This window comes from Talpa occidentalis, unplaced genomic scaffold, assembly GCF_014898055.3.
Source record: "Talpa occidentalis isolate TD23 unplaced genomic scaffold, MPIMG_talOcc4v2.1 talOcc4.8, whole genome shotgun sequence".
In the NCBI taxonomy this organism is placed as follows: Eukaryota; Metazoa; Chordata; class Mammalia; order Eulipotyphla; family Talpidae; genus Talpa; species Talpa occidentalis.
In genome coordinates this window covers 63636666-63657046 of record NW_023605194.1, presented here as the reverse complement: position 1 = coordinate 63657046, position 20381 = coordinate 63636666, and the positions used below count along the sequence as shown (strand labels likewise).

At 41.6% G+C, this 20381-nt stretch overlaps 1 protein-coding gene and 1 pseudogene across 1 annotated transcript in view; both read right to left on the bottom strand.

Moving 5' to 3' along the window:
* Window positions 1-13925, bottom strand: part of LOC119234666 (uncharacterized) — a 69463-nt gene extending 55538 nt beyond the window's left edge. Inside the window, 1 exon segment of the mRNA XM_054690680.1 lies at window positions 13860-13925. Within this exon segment, the coding sequence (XP_054546655.1) occupies window positions 13860-13925 (66 nt within the window).
* Window positions 13926-19239: 5314 nt separating this feature from the next.
* LOC119234665 (40S ribosomal protein S7-like) lies at window positions 19240-19795 on the bottom strand (annotated as a pseudogene).
* Window positions 19796-20381: the final 586 nt, after the last annotated feature.

Sequence of the window (20381 nt, the reverse complement as noted above, 5' to 3'; positions counted from 1 at the left end):
CCACAGGTCCCCCCCACACAGTGAGAACCAGGAGAGGAGAGGCCAACTCAGGCCATTTCTCTGTGCCCTAAGCCCAGTGTCCACTGGCCCGCTTTATTGAGCAGCACTGGGTCAGCCTGGGATCCTAAAATCAGAGCCTACTGTGTGCGGTGGTAGGGAGACCAGCTGCTGCCCAGGGCGGGCACAGGGCCAGAGTAAGCACCTCCTCTTCCCAACTGTGGCGGCAGCAGGCCCACCACAGACTTGTGGTCTCATCGTGATCCCAGCTGAATGTGCAGAATCCCTCCTCCCAGCTGGGTCCCCCCTTGCCGCCACTGAGACCACTTTGCCCTCTCCAGGCTCCCCATGTGTCAGGACATCTGTGTCTTTCCTTCAGGGACAGGCTGGGGAGGGGCAGGGAAGTGGGAGAGGGAGCAGCAGTTACAGCGGCTGCATCTGGATGGGGAGCAGGAGTCCCCCAAAAGGGAGGTCTGGGAGGAGTTAGGCAGATGTGTCACCCTGCAGCAGAGGTTTCCACCATAGCCACCTGGCTGGGTGTGCTGGCTGCAGGAGTGATGATGTCATGGGGCTCTGGCCTCCTGCCCAGAGATCCTCCTGTTGTGGGCACTGGCTGCATCTATGACCAGACCTTCTTTACCCCTCACCCCACAATTACTAGGAGGAAAGAGCTCATCTCCCTCTTGCATTCCCTGGGCATTCCCTGAGGCTCTCAGCACCTGCTTCCTCTCTCACCACACAAAGTAGCATCGATCGCCCTGCAAATATTTATGCAAGGCAGTCCCATGGGGTCATTAATTCTCACGACCCTTCATACCACACAGTCAGAGGGTCCTGTTATACAAAAATCAGTATAGACCTTTATCCCTCTGTGGATCCTACTTCAGAGGCCTGGCAAGGTCACCCCAGTCTCCAGCCTGCTGGCAAGGACGGTTCTCCTGACAAACTGAGTTGAGTGCCCAGCGTGACCTACTGATACCCTATAGGGGCACTGTAGAAGTCCAGGAGGTTGGGTACCCTCAGGGGCTGTTTTTCTTCTCCTGGCACACATTGGGGACTAGCTTACAGGGAGGGAAGCTATAAGGCCTTCTGCAATGGGACAGACTGAGGAGCTGGAGGAGGCTTTGGCCCTCACTAACCTTTGGCAATGGGCAGACACCAGCTCATGTGTCCACCTGAACATCACCTGGACAACAAGGAATGCGACAAGTTGAAGTCTGGCTTGGAGAGCTGGCTGAAGTGCAGGGAGGCCTCAGGAACCATGAGGCCAGAGGATCAACTGGCCCAGGCTGGAGCCATAGCTCACAAACTGAGGAACTCGAAATAGCTTTGGGGGGACTGTCAGCTTTGGGTAATGCTTTATTTATGGATAAGAAGAAGATGCCCTAAGTCCATGTGGGACTCATAGGAGGGTTCCAGCATCATGGCTGACTTAGATCCACCCCATCGGCCAGGTCACTCACGGCAGGCAGCCTTTTCATGAGTGTTCAAGCTGGTGACACCAGCAACAGCCACAGTGGAGAGCCTCAAGGCCTGGACTCAGCGGCTTCCACCTCTTTGATCCCCAGTTTCCCTCTCTGTGCGAAGTAGGTCCATAGGCCTCTTCAGTAGGGTTGACAGGAATATTATTCCAGATGGTTTGTTGTGCTAAAAATGAGAACACAGGTAATGATCCAGGGCTTCTATGGATCTGTGTTTTAGCTCCTTTGAACCCCCAAACTGGGGATGAGACACTACGGATGAGGAAACAGAGGTGCCAAGTCACTCACTAGGGCAAGTGGAGTTGCCCAGGTCTGACCCCAGGGGTGGGGGCTGTGGAGAGCACTCCACAATTCCCCAAGCCTGGACCTCTCTGGCCCATGGCTCCTGCCCCAGAAATCCTCATATCATGGCCACTCACTACTGCCCTTCTGCTGAAACTTTGGAATTTATTGGTACCTTGAACTTCAATGGGAAGAACATTACATCTACAGGTAGATGAGTATCTACTGGAAATTTAGCATTTAGGCCACAAATGGCAACAGTATAAGCAGTGATGCTGGCTTGGCACCAGAGGGCGTCACATATTTGTTTTAATATAGAGATGCCTTTGCTTTATTTATATTTTTAACTTTTTTTTTCACTACTATCCCTTATAACCCTTAGACCCTCTTGCCCTCCCCTCTCTCTCGCTTAGCCTCAGAAACCTCATTCATTCACTGATGTTCACTAGCTTTTATACAGAGTTTGCTTTGTCAAACCACCGGCTGTGGACTTGCCTTTGTGATTCTGACTTTCTGTACTACACATAATCCCCTCGAGTTCCTTCTATTTTGCTGCAAATGGCAACATCACATCTTTCTTCATGGGTGAGTAGTATTCTATTGTGTGACTTTATCCAGTCCTCTAGCAGTGGGCACGTAGGTGTTTTTTTCCAAATCTTGGCTATTAAAAGTAATGCTGCAATAAACATTGTAGAGCATAAATTTTTTGAGCTGATGGTTTCATGTTCTTTGGATTGAGCCCCAGGAGTGAGATTGTTGGATCATGAAGTATTTCCATGTGTAGGTTAAAGATAATCCTGATGACCTTCCGAAGTCACTGTCCCAGTTTACATTCCCACTGACTGCGTAATAGTGCTCGTCTCCTCACCCCCCCCCAATCTTCTCCAGCACTTGTTATTGTGGGTCTTTTTAATATGTACCATTCTCATGGTTGTGAGATGATCTCTCATTGTGGTTTTGACCTACATCTCCCTTATTAAAAGTGATGATGAACGTTTTCCCTTCTATTTATTGTCATTCTGGAGATCCTCTTTGGTGAATTGTCTGTTCAGACCTGCAAGACATCATATAACATAACAGATGTTTAAAATGTCATTTATGCCCAAGAGTACTTCAAAAAGACAACATTTACTATTGGACCTGCCAACAGATCTCATTATTTAACATGTCAATAAAGAAGCACATGGAGTGCTATGCCTCAAGTCTGCTTTGAACTATTTTAATGATTGTCAGTATATTTGGTTTTCTCTGAAACCCTATTATTTTTATCGCCTGCATAGAAAACTTAAATAAGGGACCAGGAAAATGAATATAAGAAAGTGAAAATCAAAATCAACAAAAAACTATGAACCAGAGACACTTTTTGGAGGGTGGGGGGCGGGAAGGGAGGGATTGGGGTCAGAATGGGGGGGTTGCAATTGTATGAGGAATATAAAAATAAAATTTATTATTTAAAAAAATTTAAAAAATAAAGGCAAAGTAATATTAATATATAATTTAAATGAAAAAAAGAACATGTAAAAAAATAAATAAATAAAACATGCTTTTGGGAAAGGGCTACAAGCCAGAATCTGGTCAAGAGGACTGTTCTGAAGTTCATTTTCTCTTGAGCGTCTCCATGTGCCACCAGGGACAGGCCTGAATGTTTATCTTTCTGGGGCAGCTCTACTGTGTAAAGGGTTTTCAATAAATGACTGCTCTTGTGCAAGACACAGATCCCTGCCCCACCCTGTCTGTTCTTTACAGTCCCTCTGGCCCACTAGCTGCATACTTCAGCAAGTTATATCGGCCTTAAAAAAGAAAAACAACTTTGAGATAATTATATATTCCCAGGTAGTTATAAGAAATAATACAGAGAGGTCCCTTATATGCTTTACTTTGGTTTCCCCAATGGCAACATCTTGCACAACTGTAGTACAATACCCAACCAGGATGTTGACATTGGACAGTTAGGATACACTGTGCCTGATTTATAATAGCCACAGGGGCTGGGGGTGGGTAAAATTGGTAAAGGGGATCATTTGTGTGGATTGTAGTGGATTGATTGTAGTGGATTGATGGAGGTGACTATGATGCGAGGTACGGAGATGTTGAGTTATAATGCTATATGCCTGAAATTGATAAAAGGTTGTAAACCAATGTTACCTCAATAAAAGCTTTAAACAAAGATACAGACCTTTTCCATCCTCACAAGGACCTCTAATGTTACCCTTTGTAACCACACCCACTTCCCTCCCATCCACAGCCCCTTCTTTAACCTTGGCAAACAATAATCTCTGTTCTCCATTTCTACCATTTCATCATTCCACCAATATAAATGGAATCATGATGTTATATAACTTTTTGGCATTGGCTTTTCCACTCAGCCTAAGTCCCTGGAGAGCCATCTAAGTTGTTGTATGTATCAATTGTTGATTCTTTTTAATGGTGAGTTGTATTCCATGGTTTGGATATCCTGCAGTTTGTTTAAACCTGTTGAAGGGTATCTGAATGGTTCCCAGTTTGGGGTTATTATGAAAAAACCTTAGCAAACTTTCATGTACAAGATTTTGTATGACAATGGCTTAATTTCTCTGAGATAAATGTCCATGAGTGCAATTTCCAAGAGTTCATGACAATTACAAGTCTAATTTTACAAGAAACTGCCCAACTGTTTTCTAGAGTGATTATACCATTTCCCAGTCTCACCAGCAACATATGCTTAAGCCAGCTTCTCCATGTCCTCATCAGCCTTTGGTACTGCCACCATTTTAATTTTTAAGGAATATAGTGATATTTCATTGTAGTTTTCCTCTGCATTTCCCTCATGAGTAATGATGATGAACATGTTTTCATGGGTTTATTTGCCATGCAAATAAAATGTAAAACTCTTTTGTAAAATATCTGCTCAGCCCATTTTATAATTGGGTTATTTCAGTTCTTTTTTACTATTGGTATTGAGAGTTCTTTATTTATTTTAGATCCTATTGGCCATTGTCAAATATGTAGTTTATGAATCTTCTCCCAATCTATAGCATGTCTCATCAACCACTTAAAGCTTTCTTTCATAACAAAGTTTTAAATTTTGAATAAGTCCAATTGTTTTTGGTATCAAGTCTAAGAACTGTGGGTTAACATTAGAGTCTAAAATTTTTTGTATTTTTTCTAAGTTTTATAGTTTTACATTTATATCCATGATCCATTTTGAGTTAGGTTTTATACAAGGTATAAAATTTTGCTCAAGTAGATTATTTTTAGCTTTGAATGTCAACTGCTTTAGTGCCATTTGTTGAAAAGGCTGTACTTCCTCTACTAAATGGCTTTGTACTTCTGTCAAAGATTAATTGGGCCTATCAGCATGGGTCTATTTCTAGGTTCACTGTGTCTACCCTTTGCTGATAGAACACTGTCTTGATGTGAGTTTTAATACCAGGGAGAATGATTCCTTCCACTTCATTCTTTCTTTTTAAGATTGTTTATGCTGTGCTAGAGTTACCTCTTTCCAAATAATTTTTTTAAATAAGCTTGTCTGTATTTGCAAAAAAAAAATTCTTGTTAAGGATTTTGACATACCCATTGATGAATTTGGAAACTTGGAAATAATTGATCTGTTTGGAATTAACTGACATTGAGTCCTATGCATGTTGTGCTAATTTTATGCCTAAGTACTTCATAGTTTTTGACAATGAAAGAAGGCCAAAAAAAAAAGTTACTAAAGGAATAAATAATAAAATCAAAGGAAAGACAAACACAATGGCAAATACAGATGCTAACATATCAATATTAACTCTAAATGTAAATGGACTAAACTCTTCAATAAAAAGACATAGAGTCGCAGGCTGGATTAAGAAACAAAACCCAACCTTTTCCTGTCTCCAGGAAACACATTTAACTACAAAAGATAAAAATAGACTCAAAGTTAAAGGATGGAAAACAATCCTACAAGCAAATGGAACAAAAAAGAAAGCAGGAAGAGCTATGCTTATATCAGATAAAACAGATTTCAAACTCAAAAAGGTAAAAAGAGACCCCAACGGTCACTACATTATGATCAAGGGGACAATACTTCAGAAGAAATAACACTCATTAACATATATTCACCAAACGAAGGAGCACCAAAATATATCAGACAACTATTATCATTTTTGAAAACAGAATCAGAGAAAACACATACGTAGTGGGAGACTTCAACACACCACTATCAACAATGGATAGATCAACGAGACAAAAAATAAGTAAAGACACTAAAGCTCTAAATAAGGATCTAGAGTGCTTGGGCTTAACAGACATCTATAGAACACTAAACCCAAAAAAATCTGAGTACACATTTTTCTCAAGCACACACGGATCATTCTCCAGGATCGATCACATACTGGGGCACAAGACAAACATCAACAGACACACCAAGATTGAAATCATATCAACCATCTTTCTGACCATGAAGGCATCAAACTAGAAATAAACCATAAAAAGAAGGCAAGGAACTCTCCTATCTCATGGATATTGAAAAACACACTACTGGAAGACCACTGGACTAATGAGGAGATCAAAGAAGAAATTAAAAAATTCTTTGAATTGAATGACAAGGAGGACACCAATTTCCTAAATGTATGGGAAGCAACAAAAGCAGTAATAAGAGGAAAATATATAGCAATAGAAGCTCACATCAAGAAACAAGAAAGAACTCAAAGAAACAACCTAATCTCGAAGCTCAAAGATCTAGAAAAAGAACAACCAAAAACCCCAATACCAGTAGAAGAAAAGAAATAATAAAAACCAAAGCAGAAATAAATGAAATTGAAACTAAAAAAACAATCCAAAAGATCAATGAAACCAAGAGCTGGTTCTTTGAAAAAATCAATAAAATAGACAAACCCCTAGCCAGGCTCACAAAGGAAAAAAGGGAGAAAGCACAAATAAACAGGATCACAAATGAAAGAGGAGAAATCACAACGGACACAGCAGAAATCAAAAGAATAATCAGAAACTACTATGAACAATTATATGGAAACAAGTTCAACAATCTAGAGGAGATGGACAAATTCCTACAACTCTACAATCACCCAAAGCTAGATAAAGAAGAAATAGAACACCTAAACAGACCAATTACAAGCAGTGAAATTGAAATGATAATCAAAAATCTCCCCAAAAACAAAAGCCCAGGACCTGATGGATTTACAAATGAATTCTACCAAACATTCAGAGATGAATTAGTGCCTATCCTTCACAAACTCTTCCAAAAAATTGAGAAGGAAGGGACAATACCAAACACATTCTATGAAGCCAACAAGACACTAATACCAAAACCGAACAAGGACAACACAAAAAAGGAAAACTACAGGCCAATCTCCCTAATGAACACTGATGCAAAAATCCTCAATAAAATTTTAGCTATCAGAATCCAACAATGTATCCATAAGATAATTCACCACGACCAAGTAGGATTCATTCCAGGGACACAAGGATGGTTCAACATCCAAAAATCAATCAAGGTCATCCAACACATCAACAAAAAGAAATATAAAAACCATATGATAATATCAGTAGACGCTGAGAAAGCTTTCGACAAAGTGCAACACCCATTCATGATAAAAGCCCTTGAAATTCTTGGGATACAAGGAACATACCTCAACATCATAAAGGCCATATATGACAAGCCAACAGCCAGTATCATTCTCAATGGCGAAAAGCTGAAATCATTCCCATTAAGATCTGGAACAAGACAAGGATGTCCACTCTTACCACTGCTTTTCAATATAATACTGGAAGTCCTAGCCAGAGCAATAAGACAAGAGAAAGACATACAAGGAATCCAAATAGGAAAAGAAGTCAAACTATCACTATTTGCAGATGATATGATAATATACATAGAGAACCCCAAAAACTCCACAGAAAAACTAATTCAACTCATCAATCAGTTCAGTAAAGTGGCAGGATACAAAATCAACACGCAAAAGTCAGTAGCCTTCCTATACACAAACAATAAATCTGATGAAGAAGAAATCAAAAACACCATCCCTTTTATTATCGAAACAAAAAAATTAAATATTTGGGAATAAATCTAACAAAAGAGGTAAAGGACCTATGCAAAGAAAACTATAAAACACTGTTAAAAGAAATAGAAGAAGACACAAAGAAACGGAAAGACATCCCCTGCTCATGGATAGGAAGAATAAACATTATTAAAATGGCCATCCTACCAAAAGCAATATACAGATTCAATGCTATTCCAATCAAAATTTCAATGTCATTCTTCAAAGAAATAGAACAATTATTCATGAAATTCATATGGAATCACAAAAAACCCTGAATAGCCAAAGCTCTCCTGAAAAAAAAAGAAGGGAATGGAGGCATCACACTCCCAGACTTCAAACTATACTACAAAGCCACAATCATCAAAACTACATGGTATTGGAACAAGAACAGACATACAGACCAATGGAATCAAATAGAAAATCCAGAAATAAATCCACAGATTTATGGTCAACTAATCTTTGACAAAGGAGCAAAGACTATGCATTGGAGCAAAGAAAGTTTGTTCAATAAATGGTGCTGGGAAAACTGGGTCGCTACATGCAAAAGAATGAAGCTTGACCACTACCTCACACCATACACAAAAATCAACTCAAAATGGATTAAAGAACTAGACATAAGACCTGAAACCAGAAAATACATAGAAGGAAATATAGGCGAAACACTACGTGATATGCACATCAAAGACATCTTTACAGACACATCACCCAAAGCAGTGATAGTGAAGGCAAAGATAAACAGCTGGGACTACATCAAATTAAAGAGCTTCTGCACAGCAAAAGAGACAATAACAAAAACAAAGAGAAACCCCCACCAACTGGGAGAACATTTTTGCACCCAACACTAATGATAAAGGACTGATCACAAAAATCTGCAAAGAGCTGATGAGACTCAATAACAACAAAGAAAATAATCCAGTCAAAAAATGGTCAGAAGAGCTAAAAAGAAACTTCTCTGAAGAAGAAATGCAAATGGCCAACAGGCATATGAAAAAATGTTCAACATCACTTGTAATCAGGGAAATGCAAATCAAAACTACAATGAGATACCATCTTACACCAGTGAGAATGGCACATATTAAAAAAACTAGCAACAACAAATGTTGGCAAGGTGTGGAGAAAAAGGAACTCTCCTGCACTGTTGGTGGGAGTGCAAGCTGGTCCAACCACTATGGAGAGCTGTGTGGAGATTTCTTGAATTACTAAACATAGAGCTTCCATATGATCCAGCAATTCCACTCCTAGGTATTTACCCAAAGGACACAGAAACATCAATTCCAAAGAGCACCTGCACCCCTATGTTTATAGCAGCTCTATTTACAATAGCTAAGCTTTGGAAACAACCCAAATGCCCAAAAATAGATGACTGGATCAAGAAGATGTGGTCCATATACACCATGGAATATTACTCAGCATTCAAAAAAGATAAACACATGTAATTTGCAGCAACTTGGATGGAGCTGGAAGGGATCATGCTCAGCGAAATAAGCCAGAAAGAAAAAGAAAAATACCAGATGGTCTCACTCCTAGCAGGAATCTAGAAAACTTAAAGAAGGGACCAGGAAAAAGAATAACTATAAGAAAGAAAGTATCAAAATCAACAAACAACTATAAACCAGAGACACTCTATGGGGGGTGAGGGGCAGGGAAAGGAGGGTTTGGGGTCAAAATAAGGGGGTTGTAATTGTAAGGGGAATATAAAAATAAAATTTAAATTAAAAAAAAGAAAAAAGTACTTCATAGTTTTTGAAGTGATTATAAACAATAGTGATTTTTTTAGTGGTTCATCATTAGTGTATAAAACGAGATTGACTTTTTGCTGTTGATTTTGTATACTGCAACTTTACTAAATTCACTCATTAATTTTAGAAGTTTTTAGTGTCAATTCCTTGGGATTTTCTACACAGACCATCAATTATCTGTAAATAAGAAGAGTTAATTTCTTCTTTTCCTGTCTGGTTTCCTTATCACAATGGACGTAATTTATAATACTATACTGAAGAGCTAAGACCAAACATCCTTACCTCATTCTGATTCTGAGAGGGAAAGGTTTTAGTTTTTCATCATTAAGCTTGATGTTAGCTAGAGGTTTTTTGTTGTTGTTGTTGTTGTTATTGTTGTTTTGTGGACCCTTCCCAGCTGCCAGTAACGAACCAGCACTGCAGAGGCTGCAGGCAGCGTTGCAGCCCAGAGCTCAACTGCTGCACCACCAGGGGAGGCCCTAGAGGGTTTTTTTTTTTAAGATGATCTTTGTGAGATTGAGTAAATGTTCCTCCAAGTTTGCTGAGAGATTTTTTTTCTTATCATGAATGTGTCAGACTTTATCAAATGATTTTTTCTAAGAATTTATATGTGAAACATGGTATGATCATGTTTTTCCTTCTCTAACCTGTTGGTATGTTGTCTGCTCTAGTGCCAGCATGCACAGGGCAGGCTCACTTTCTGCTAGGTGAAAGAGCGTCTCAGAACCCTTGGTGGATTTTTCAGGCCTTAATCACTCTCTCAGGGAACCAGGTGTACAGGCACACCAGGCAGGGAGGCTGGCATGCAAGAAGGCAGGCACAGGCCCAGCAGAGGGTGCTGGGAGGCAAGCAGGCAACCAAGCCTCCCATTCCCCCATGAATCTTTATGCTCTTTCTCTGGGCTCTCTCTGGCATTCTCTCTCTTGTGTCACCTCATGGTCTCACCTCTTCTGTAGTCACAGCACTTATCCTCCTCTCACTGTTGCCACTGACACTTTTATGCCCACCAGTTTTATCCCTGCCTCTAGGCTCAGGTGTGCATACTTACACATGCCTGCACACCCATACTCCAAGTGTCCACAGTCAAGCACATGGGCCCCTTGTCCATGCTCCCAAACACTTTCTGCATTAACACAATCAAAGCCACAGGTGATAGCAACAGAGGCTAGTGGTATAAAAGCCTGATTAATTCATTTACCCTATATGTACACTAACTGATTTTCTTCTTAGTATTGAATCAATCTTGCACACTTGGAATAAATCCCAACTAGTCTCTCTTGTAATTGCTCTCTTGTAAATTCCTCTTGTAATTGCTGAATTTGATAACCTCTTGTGTTGTTAGGGATTTTTGTCTTGCGGGTTATGAGAGATAGTGGTCTGTGGTTCTCTTGTGTACTCTCCTTGTCTGACTTTGATATTAGACATAGAGTGGGCATAAGTATTGCCTCTACTTCCATTTTCTGCAAGGATTTGTGTAAAATTGATATTAATTCTTCATAACTATTTGCTAGAATTCTCCAATGCAACCATCTTGGCATGGATCTTTCTTTCAAATTTCAAATGCCATTTCTTTAATTCTTATAGGATTTCAGGTTGTAGCTTTTCATATTGGTTGAGTTCTGATGGTGTGTGGTTTTTGAGGAACTGGCCCATTTCTTCTATGTTGTCAAGTTTATGTGTGTGAAGTTGTTCATAGTATTCCCTTATCCTTTAAATGGCTTACAGGATCTGTAATGATCCTGTTTCATTCCCAGTAGAGGTGATTTGTGTCCTCTCTGTTTTTATGTCTTTGTCAATCTTATCAGATTTATTTTTTGAAAGAGTCAAAGATGTATTGTTTTTTCCTCTATTGTTTTCTTGTTGCCATTAACTTCTACACATATCTATACTATTTCCTTCATTCTGATGACTCTGATTTTTTGTTTTGTTTTGCTCTGTTTTACATTTCTTGAGGCAGTAATTTGTTGATAATTTCCCTCATATTTAATATAAGCATTTAGTGCTATATATTTCTCATTCACAAAGGAAAGATTAGCAGAAGCACATGAAGGTTAGTAGAGGCACCTGGCCAAGGATCAGCTCTGTGACCATTCTGCGTCATCCTTGGATTGCTTATGTCAGCTCTAGGAGCTTCTTCATTAGAGAATGGAGATCTACTCCTTGTAATGAATTTCTGGAAAAACTAAGGCTTGACATCTCAGAGCATGATTCCACAAGGAGCAAAACCTCACCAAACCTCCTGGGCCTCCCCGGTGGCGCAGTGGTTGAGCGCTGGGTTGCGAAGCTGCCTGTAGCCTCTGCAGCGCCGGTTCAATCCCCGGCTGCTCCCCGGCCACCAGAGGAGGGTCCCACATGGCGCGCAGACCTCTCCTGCCGCCCACTGCTCCCCTCAGCAGTGTACTTCGGTCCTTCTGCCTGCTCTGCTCCCTGCTCTGGCTCTGGTGAATTCTCTCACCCTCCCGCGCTTCTGACTGTACCCAGTGCGTGTATAAATAAATAAATAAATAAATAAATATAAACCTTAAAAAAAAATTAAAAAAAAAAAAAAACTCACCAAACCTTTCTGCTCCAACAGTTTGATTCTGTGATTAACTTTAAAATAACATTTATTTTACACAATTATAAATACATTTTCATTTGAGAAATTTTTTAAAATATAAAAAAAATTATAGAGAAAACAATGTATTGAAAAGCTTGCCCCTTCCATCACTCCCTCACCACCACTCACCTCAAAGGATGCTCTCCAAGCTTTTAAAACATTTTTTCATACATATATTGACATTTTAAAGCTTTACTTTTAATAGTTAATTTTAATTTTTTTTTCTTATATCATTGTTAATTTTTGGACTGTATTTGATTCCTCCCCTCAAGTGTAGTCCCTGTAGTTCTCCCACCACCAAGCCCCCATGACCGTCTGCCCTGTCCCTATGTTCTTCCCTCCGCCTTTTGCTATATGCCTCAGAACAATGGTCAGATTGCAAGTTTTATCTTTTTGCTGACCCTTTGTTCAGTTTCCCTATATTCCACATGTAAGTGAAACCATCCAATATTTATCTTTCTCCTTATTTTGCTCAGCAGAGTCTCTTCCAGCTCTATCCATGTTGCCACAAATGGCATGAGTTTATCTTTTTTGATCACTGAATTGTAGTCTATTTTGTGGGTGGTAAATATATATATATATACCACATCTTCTTGATCCATTCACCTAAAACATGAACATTTTTCTTTTTTAAAGCACACACACCTTTTGAACATTTTCACTTAACAGTATAGGCTGTTAAGTGAAATAAAATAAAAACAAAATAACATGAAAACACAAAGCCATCCAGAGTTTGGGTAACAATCAGAGCCAGGGGGCTGTTGAGGGTGGGGTACCAGGCACGTGCAGGAGCCATCTCCCCCACCCCCAGGCCAAGAAAGAAGTGAAACCAAGCTGGTAAGCCATGCTCAGCATTGAAACCTGACCAATCACCATTGACAAACTTTCCACCAATCAGAACTGCACTGACTGAAAATTTTATTTGCATAAAGTGGACCTACCCCTGCTCTTTGTGCCTATATTAGCATGCTCTCTGCAAAGTTCCTTGGGGATGCACATAGCTCAAGTGTTTCTTGAGTCTATATTCCCCTGAAAGACAGTCCTGAATGTGCCAATAGAACAAAGATTTGCTATGATTCCTGCGAGAACTGTAACATTACTACTACAACACTGTGGTTATAACAGAGAGCTGTAATACTACTACCATAACAGGAGAGCTATAACACAATTGCTATAACTTGACCAAACTTCTTGGTCAGCACAAATATATCTTTGTGTTATTATGTATCTTTCTAAAATGTAATTTAAACTGATGTGGATACATCATAATTCCACAGTATTTAAATTTGTTTCTAATTTTTATCTTTACAAGTTGAATTTTGAATAAGCCTGTGGATATGTCTCTGACCATTTCCTGAAGTTGAATTCCTAGAAAAGGAAATTTTGTGTCAAAGGATATGATCATTTTTAAGATAGCCCTCCAGAAAATTTATTCCCTAATCTACTCCCACGCAGAAGTATGCTCTGCATTTTCTTATATAGAATGTTCAATTTTTTTTTAATATTGCATTTGCTTTTATTAAGGGTGACATCTTACACAGTACTGTTTTAGTTTTCATTCCTTGCTAGGAAAGCAAGTGTGATTCTCAATGCATAATTAATGGGTATAAAGAAAAATCATCCGTTTCTTTCTTTAAATTGATTTCGTTCCAAGCTTGAATATTCCCCGTGGTGAAGTCCCAAGGTCCTGGGTCTCTTAGGGAGACTTTCCAGCTTCAGCAACCCATTTGTACTGGTCACTGGATACCCCCGAAGTCCTCGTGTACACAGAGCCTCCAGGTTGGCAGTCGGCTGCTTTTGCCCCCTTGGCCATAACGCCCTTTGCCCCAGCCCCATAACCCTCCTCTCAGAGCTAGAATAAGGCTTTGAATCCCTCTGCTGGTGTAGCATCCAGACCCCTACAATCTCTGCAAAGACACTAACCCTTTTCTTCTCACACGCTCTCTGCCCATCCTTCCCAGGGCACCCAGCACTATCCATTCATAGTGTAAGATCAGTCTCCCCAAAGGAGTCAGACAGGCCTTTCCCAAGACATCTAATCTATGCCTTTTCCAATACCTGTCACCTTGGTTTGTGAAACTAGGTTGACTGAGGTCCTGTGAGCCTTGAGAGAAACTGTTACCAATACTTAAAGAATTCAGAGTACTTAGATTCAGGGTTCTTTTCAGAAACAACCTATTTTTTTTGAGAAACTTATCTTAAGGCAGGGCAAATGTCATCTTCTTATAATATGAGACCCTCTCCTCTCCTTGATACCTCAGGCTTCCAGTTTGTTCAATTAATTGATAGTGTGAAAGCATGTAAATTCTTCATATGTATGCTATTAAATGCAGACTTTTTCTCCTACTAATCTGTCTGATGTTAATTTGTTTGTCCAGCTCAGAAAAACCCAGCAGAGTGGAGAATTTCCCTCTTTGTCTAGACAAGGGCATTAAGCTATTAAGGGAGGATTGCTCTCTGGGATGTTCCCAACTCCTGAAAGGACAAAACAGAAAATAACACACAATTAGCAACTCAAAAATCACATTGCTGAATGAGCAAGGATCTCCTGGTTTTGTACATTTCCCAACCCACCCACCTTCTTTATAATGTGAACACTGTTCCTAGCTCATGTTCATCATCTCCTTTCTTAATTATAAGAACTCTTTATACAGGACCTCAGCCCTCTGGTTATCATATGTGTGACAAAATCTCCCCTGAGGAAGGTATTATTTGTCTTTGAAGTTTGCCTGGGAGTTTTGTGTGTTCATTTTATTTCGCTTTTTAAATATGGTGTGAGATATTAATTGGGATAAATGTCTCAGTAATAGACAAAATTTAGTAGATAATCAAAATGAGAGTTTGAACCCAGGAAGCAATCCAACAGATTTTATTCTGTGAGAACTATTCCAACAATCACAAGTTTGAGTATAATTTATATAGGTAGTAACATTGACATAAAAATGCAATTATTCCTGACAGGGGGCTTCTGGTGTTCAGTTATTTTGACCTAAAGGTATGTTGGTGCTATCTGTGCACAGAGGAGGGCAAATGATGGCATTTAAACTCTTCCTGTCTAAATAATGCAAAGGTTGGGTGTCTATTGCTTAAATCTTCTTTATCTGTCTCTTTGGTCATTTGGTGGGAATTAAAAAGGCTGGTTTACCCACAGGCAGCAGATGTTTGCATAGCTGTTTCACAGACCAACTCTACGCAGATGGCTTTGCTTTTTTGTCTGCTGACCAGGGAAGGGGATTCCCAGACCATTTTACAATATGTTCACAGTGGAATCCTTCACTTACGTTTTAAATGGTTTTGCTGTGTTTTTATAATTTTGTAATTTATAATTTTATAACCTTCCTTGCCCTTACCATTTAGTTTTTTATAGTTTCCTTTGTTAATTTTAGAAACTGAATTGTCTGGAATGCAATTCAAGTTCTAAAATTAACAAAGGTATTATGGGGTGGGAGCCATTCTCATTTTCTCACTAGGTCTTGCATGCAGCAGTGCTCACTATGAAGGCAACTTCTGTCTGTGATTTGCCTTTGAAGGGATGAGCACGAGGCCGCAGGTCCCCTGAGGGGACAGAAAATGCTGAGATCCACAAAAAGTCTCCCTGAGACTCAGGGTGTCTAGCACCTGAGGGTGTCATGGACCTGCTGTGGCTGAGGGCACTCACAGACACTCCAAGGTCTGAGGGGTCCTGTATTCCTACTCTCTGAAACAAAAGACAGGGTTTCATCTTTGTCCTGCCATCAGGGCCATGTGAATGAGCTCTTCCTTCTCAGGCTGGGTGATAATGGGATTCAGATGAGTGGGGGTTAGATGATGGGCTTCAGTGAGGGGGGTCCTTGGGTTCCCTCTGAGAAAGGTTTTGGTCGAGTTTCCCATTCACCAGCACACGGTGAGTTTACTAAAGATAAAGGCACCTGCACAGACACAAACAGGCAAAGACTGCAATTTAAAACGGCAGGTTTATTAAAAGAAATACCTGCATAGACACAGGTGGGCAGTATTGTGACAAGACCTGCATTTTGCCAGAGCAAGGGGTATGTTCATATAGAGTTTCACTGGGAGTTTCATTCCTTTGTGGGATTTTATTTATTGTGAAATCTATCATTTCTAAGGCCTGATTGGGTAAATCTGTAAGTATTTGTGTTTCTTTGTTAGGGCCAATAATTCTCCACATCCCTCCCATCGGTCTGCGCCTGTAGATTTTCCATAGCAGGTTTAATGACTCCTATATCATTTCGATTCCCACCTCCAGTTTCTGGCCTTGTGAAGCTTCCATCCTAAATTTTGTACTCTAAGCTTCCATCAAGTGAGACCCTCTAAATGGTTTCCTTCTTACTCCCAGGCCTGCCAGTGTTTCCAGTGCTCAACAGAATTTGTCCCATACAAAGGGAACTTGTCACCTAAGGCTTGACAGAAGCATTAGGTTACTGATTGCTTGCTGGGTCAATTCATTGTTGATGTGAGCAGAAAAAAAGAGAATTTTGTACCAGGTACATAGGCAGACCAGGCAGGGAGGCAACAACTGAGCCCCCTAGCCTCAGAGTGACCCAGCCCTGAACGCCAGAACTGCGGAGCCCCTATTAGCCCCTACCCCCTTTCTCAGCCCGGCTGTCTGTATTTACATAAGCGAATGCCCTGTGTTCTCTGGCCCCAGGTATCCACAATCACAGGCATGCCCCCCATGTACTCTCTCAGCCCCAGCCATAGAGCTGGTAACACAACCTGGGAGGAATGCGAGGCCACAGGTGGCGCTGTAGAGGCCAGCAGCGGGAGGGCGGGGCAAGGGAGGCCTGAGGCGCTCCATTTCCCTACACTGCTCCGTAGCAACTAAGGCTCAGAATTCTGGAGCTCAGCTTGTTATAGGACAGCCCCAATATTGAACGGGTTGCCTGGCTGTGGGTCCTCACCCGCGCGCTTAAAAGGGACTTATTAATACTCCACTACAGGCACACACAAAAGGTTAATAAAAGGTTTATTTACAAGGGAAAAGGAAATAAGGAAAATGTACAACTCAGGGAGAAAATAGGGAAATAAAGTCTTTAATGCGTCCTACCCAATCCGCCGACCTGGAAACCCAAAGTCACTCTCAGAGCTGGCTGGACGCTGCGAGCTGGCGGAGAGCCAAAATGCCCCCCGCCCCCACACACACACCAAAGCCCACATGTCTGGCTTTATACCAACTTGGCTGCTTAACCCCACCCTCAGGTCCCAGCCACCTTCCCTTTGGTGGTGATGGGATTTGGAGTTCCCAGTGTCTTTGGCTTTGGCCTGGGGTGGGGGTGGAGTCCACAAAGCCTGTATGGAATTAGCTTTAGGACATCCTTTTCCCCCTAACAAGCTCAGTCAATTCCTGACAGTATCAGGGTCTGAAGGCCACAGGACAGGGGCCTTGTTCTCCCTCCTTTCTCTGACTCTCCACCAAAAATGTGTATTAGGCGGGGGTTTGTTGGGTGGGGGCACAAGCAGGAAGTGAATGTAGGAACAGAGGCCCAGAGCAGAAGCTGCAGCCTTTAAATGGTTGCAGGGCCATCTTCTGGTGCTGAAGAGCGGATGTGATCCTTCTTAAGATGTCATCTGAGAGTCCCAAAGTAAATTAGAAGGCATTTTCAATCACTGTCATTAAAGGGGAGACAATTACCAAGACAAGGAACCCTCAACCCCAAGGAGTTCCAACCAATAACACAGCTGTGGGTGCTGCCTTCCCAATCACCTCCCCCAGTCTCTGCTAGGTCTGAGTTTACCCTTGGGCTCTTGGCTGCTCCTCCCCCTAGTGCTCCTCCTGGGGGCCCAGTTTCTCAGCGGAAGCCACAGGAGGTAGTGGGGGCCAGGCCCCCAAACACTCTGTGTAGAGCAGCCACTTGCTGACCTCAAAGCACCAGCTCAGGGCCCAGATGCAGAGAGGGGGCAGCAATCTGTGTCTGGTATTTGAAAAAGAAGAAGAGATCCATCAAGTGCAATTACGTGATCAGCTCCTTCCTGCTCTGTTTAGCTGACTAATTCAATAGGAGCCAAACCAGAGGCCTGGGCTGGGAGAGGCGCTCCCAAATTGAATGAAGGCCTTGCTTCTGCTGTAACATGTCAACTTCCGCTCAGCCCCAGGCTTGCCCAGGAGTCAGGCCAGGTCCACAGTAGAGGTACTGGGACATACAGCCACCTCCCCTCTAGAGCACTTAAGTCAGGCATCGGGCTCAAGGCTACATGCCTGGGGAGGGAAGGAGACTGGTAATGCCATCAGTAGGCTACTGGGTAATACTGCTGCCCAAACCCAGGACTGTCTACAGTTGATGTCCTTGTCTTACAGAGTTACTTCCTCATCAGAGTGCTATTCCCCTGAGCAGCAATGCCCTGGGTCAGTTGGAAGGGCAGGTGAGAATCAACCATGGGGGGTTTTATTGGGTGGGGGTGCAGGAGGGGATCTGTACATCCCTGGTTTCAGGCTCCAGCTAATCCTGTAGAAGGAAGGCAGGATTAGCCTTCCTGGGGTTTCCCCCATGGGGCTCATTAAGCCTAAGACTGTATCCCAAACAACCCTGTGTCCTTCAACACCCAGCCTAGATTGATTAATTCATTGAGTTCAAGTCTTGGACCCAGAGATGCCTCCCTGGTGGCCTGGGAGTTAAGTCTCAGAGCTATAATCGCCATAGCCTGAGTTCGATTTCAGCCAGGGAGCTAACCCATGTGACGCAGCTGACCTCTCCTGCTTCTCCTGCTACTCCCCTCAGCAGTGTATTTCAGTCAGTCTGCCTGTTCTGTCCCCAACTGTGTCTGGTGAATCCTCTCACTACCTTCTGCACTTCTGGCCTACACCCCAGTTCTTCTATGCAAAAAAAAAAAAAAAAATCTAAAAAAAAATCTTGGACTCAGAGGGATGGACATTTCAGGACTCCAGGAAATTATAGACCTTACCAAATCCAACTCCTACTCACCCAACTCTGGGATGCCATTACCAGCCAGATTCCAAGAAGGGACACCAGAAGCATTTAGTTCAAGGGAGAGCAGCAGGAAGTATTTCAGAGGCGTGGCGGTAGGTAAAAGCAAGAACGTTAGGAAAACTGACATAAAGGGGCCAAGAAGAAAGTAACTGACCCAGTTTTTTCTTTTTATGGTGAATGACATTTTATTCAGTCATTTGTTTACAGTTGAAACTCTGAGAATTCAACATTCTTGCCCCTGAGCGTCTTATAGACGCCAGAAAAATTTTAACCTTGTGTTCCATGTTGTTCTGCTCTTTATCCAAGTGGACCTTTATGCACCGGCTGCCATCCAGTTTCATGCAGGTTCTACTTCCCACAGTTTCACTGGGGAAGACCAAGTCCTTCAGGATTTCGTCATGCAGGGCTGTCAGAGTGGGGCTCCTGGGACACTTTTTTTTCCAGCCTTTTTGAGTTTGTTCTAGGAGAATTCTCTGCTGACCAATGAAAACCACATGCTTCCCGCTGAACTCCAGTTCCCGCACTAGATGAACTTGGATTTTCTGGAAAGCCTTTAGTGGAGGGATGGGAAGGAAAATTATAACCAACTTATTATAAAAATTATAAAATCTCTACCAACTTAAATATTCTAGCCTGCTGTGTTGTTCAACTCCCACAGCTTGGCCTTGAGGTCAGGTTTCTCTAGCTGGAGGAATGCCTAGGAGATGCTAGATCAGAACTAGTCCAGTTTCTCACCACTGGGCTTTACCATCTTCATGATGGAAATAAACGTGGCCTTTTCCTTGTTCAGTCCCAGCCAGGGAAGAGGCCTAGGACTCTCTCTTCTATCCCCAGTTGATCCATTTCCTAAGAGAGACTGGTATGATACAAAAGCCCCAGCAATGTTCAATATAAGAGATATTGGGAAAACAGTAGTCACAAGAACTCAAGGAACCAAAATAGCTTCTGATGGTCTCAAGGGTCTTGCTGATCTGAAGAATGATTAAGTTGCATTTAGAAGATTCATGCTAATTATTGAGTTTGTCAAGGCAAAAAGTGCCGGACTGGCTTTCATAGCATGAATCTTACCTGTGACAAAATGTGCTCTGTGGTCAAAAAATAGCAGACTATGATTGAATCTCATCTTGATGTAAGATGACTGATGGTTATTGGCTTTGTCTATTCTGTGCTAGTTTTAAAACTGTGCAAAACTTGGGGAAGGTCACAGTTCATGATTCCTCACCCATGCATACATAATCGCAAGACACAAATCAGGCTCAGAGGGAAACAACAGGGTTTATTAACAAAAGGGAAATTGGGGAAAAGGAAAGAATTTCTAATGCCACAAATAGCCAGTTATCCTA